General features: G+C 44.3%; 1 protein-coding gene across 1 annotated transcript; it reads right to left on the bottom strand.

The window, feature by feature from the left end:
• Window positions 1–786: 786 nt before the first annotated feature.
• Window positions 787–1,437, bottom strand: LOC120980768 (probable cAMP-dependent protein kinase catalytic subunit). Its single transcript, XM_040410047.1, has 3 exons — window positions 1,311–1,437; window positions 1,021–1,149; window positions 787–902 (listed from the first exon to the last, which is right to left on the bottom strand). The coding sequence occupies exons 1-3, from the start codon at window positions 1,434–1,436 to the stop codon at window positions 897–899; spliced, it is 261 nt and encodes an 86-aa protein (XP_040265981.1). The 5' UTR covers window position 1,437; the 3' UTR covers window positions 787–896.
• Window positions 1,438–2,780: the final 1,343 nt, after the last annotated feature.

Below are 2,780 nucleotides of genomic sequence, written 5' to 3'. Positions count from 1 at the left end.
TGGTCGCAGGGTGCTGCAAGCGGTGTTGCATTGACAGCACTCATGCTACTCAAGTTGCTTCTTTGTCTTCCCACCCATAGGGACTGCTCTAGGACGTCCCAAGGTCTTTGCTGTGTCCCCCAATGACACGGACGAGAAAATTGGATTTTTTTGTTACTCACCGCTCATTGGCCCTCTGTGCACACAGGAGTGTGATGATGTGTCGTGAGGTTACAGGATTACAAAGGTAAGTAAAAGCAAAGTTTGTGTGACTTATGGAAAACAGACACATTTTTACACCCTAGAAAAGCTGAAATAATTCATCCAAAGCTTTTTCTGATGTTTATATTTGATGTTTAATTATTAATGAAAGATGTTATTATCATACAAGCAAGAAAAGACTTTATCTCGTCATTTTCTGTAGAAAGAAGCAGATGATGATGATTCCGCTCTTCAGGGCTTGGCTTGCACTTGTGTTGCTTTTGAAAATCCAGGTCCGGATTCCTCTATGATGTTCTTCCTACAACACAGTGATCAACCATTCAGCCTTCTGATTGTCATGTCCGGTGGGTGAAGGAGCTGCTTTGTATCTCAGCAGCTTCCTTCTGTCTCTGATCGGTGGGTGAAGGAGCTGCTTTGTATCTCAGCAGCTTCCTTCTGTCTCTGATCGGTGGGTGAAGGAGCTGCTTTGTATCTCAGCAGCTTCCTTCTGTCTCTGATCGGTGGGTGAAGGAGCTGCTTTGTATCTCAGCAGCTTCCTTCTGTCTCTGCCAGTCCGGTTGAGTTGTATCATCCACTTGATGTTAATGGACAGATCTCCATGTCCAGAGTAGTGGAAGCTTGGTGAGTTTGTCATATCCGGTGAAGTGAGGTTCATTCCTGGATGTTACTGGAATGGGGCTGGTTATATCAGCCAATTACTCCTGTGGGAAGACAGATATATATGTCCAGATCAGTATCTCATCTACTAAATGCTGTATACGGTGTGTCCTACAGAGCGCTGATGACACTATAGATGGGTGTGATGGGTGTTATACTTACAAAGTCCCATTGGAATGGCGGGTGGGCTCTGCCGGACTCCACATCCTCCCAGTTTACTGAGTGGAAGAACGGGTGGCATCTGATGGACGATGTTATTGCCAGTCGGCCACATGGAGATTTGCAGAGGAGCTGAAAACGAGAAAAAGAGACATTTAGCCATTATGTTATGCCACAATATATATAAAGATGAGGACAACATGGAAAATGTCTGATCCAGCATCACACTCATGTATCAGCTCCATTTCTCGTATTCTACTCCTTCTCCTAATCTGCCATCTGATCCTACTCACCCCTGATATGATATTGATGGCATCAGGGCACATTCCCGGTAGAAAGGACGGGTCATCCTCCTGCAGTGACAGATGATAATCCTCCACTGAGCCTTGGCTATAGAACGGCTGATCACCTACACTCATCATAAATAAGGTGACGCCGAAGGCAAATGAGTCCACCAGATGGTTGTATCGTTCACCGTCCATCACCTGTAGGAAGATCAGTAGGGGATGAGCTGAATGTACTGGTGAGGGGACTTACACACAGAGGCTATGAGGTCCGGTCTGGGATTACATACATACAGTATAGATATTTGGGTCATGTAAGAAGTTACAGATTATTACTCAGTCCTACTATCTGCATCAGTCAGTCAGGGATGTTCCTCACCTCTGGGGCAATGTAACCAGTAGAGCCTAAAAAGTCGTTCATTGTGTCCTCCCCAAACACATTCACTGCTGCTAAACCAAAGTCAGCAATTCTGATGTGTCCGATGTCATCAAGGAGGATGTTTTCAGGCTTCAGGTCACTGCAGGGAGAAGGAGCAGACACTTAGTATGATGGATAACTCATGAGAAGATCTTTATAGAATAGATAGGTAAGAAGAAGATGTAGTAATACATATACACTACACACCGATGTACAATGCCATGGTCATGAAGGTATTGGAGTCCGCAGATCATCTCTGCCGCAAAAGGCCTGGAGTAGAAAGTAGAGAATGGATCAGTGGTTACGTACATAATCATATAGAGGACAGGAGACGGTTCCAGAGAAGTGTCCTCTCCATGTCTTCATTATCTCCTGCCGTCCATTGCTCTAGGACTACAATGTACATGCAGCAGATTATTAGGATTATTACCTTGTTGTCTGGATATCAAACGGCATCCATTCCATCATCAGGTTAAACAGGTCTCCTCCAGCCATGTAGTCCATTGCTATGATGTAAACCTCAGGTGTCTCCATAGATGCCCGCATAGATGTCAGGAAGCGACTCCCAGCCGCAATTTTGAGGACTTTTAGTTCTGCAAAGATTTTGTCCTCTATACGACTCTTGGTCATAATTTTTACAGCCAACAGTTCTTGTGTGGCCGGCTCTGATGCCAAGATGACCTGAAGGAGAATGACAACAGATCAGACCAAGAGAAATTTGGAGGAAAGAAAGTGACGTCATACAGAGAAGTGTAATTTTTAGAAGTCATTTACACTTTGTAAAAAGCTTTGGTCACTTACTTTTCCGTAGCTCCCCTTTCCAAGCAGTTTTTGAAACTGCAGATTGTCAAGGTCAATAGGTTTTATTGTGTTGACCGATTCTTTGGGGGATGGAGTACGGCTACTGGCATAACCAAGGTCTTCTACTGACATGGCCGCTGTATGGGAGGTTGGATTAAGGCTTCCATCTGCTGGAAGGAAAGAAGATTCCTTATTATTAATGTAAATAAGCAGGAAATGCTAGAATATTTGGGCCCGTCTAGTTGAAACAATTTTCCTTG

The sequence above is a fragment of the Bufo bufo genome, chromosome 10 (genome assembly GCF_905171765.1).
Source record: "Bufo bufo chromosome 10, aBufBuf1.1, whole genome shotgun sequence".
In the NCBI taxonomy this organism is placed as follows: Eukaryota; Metazoa; Chordata; class Amphibia; order Anura; family Bufonidae; genus Bufo; species Bufo bufo.
Note: the sequence above shows the minus strand (reverse complement) of the source record. Positions and strands in the feature narration are given on the sequence as shown.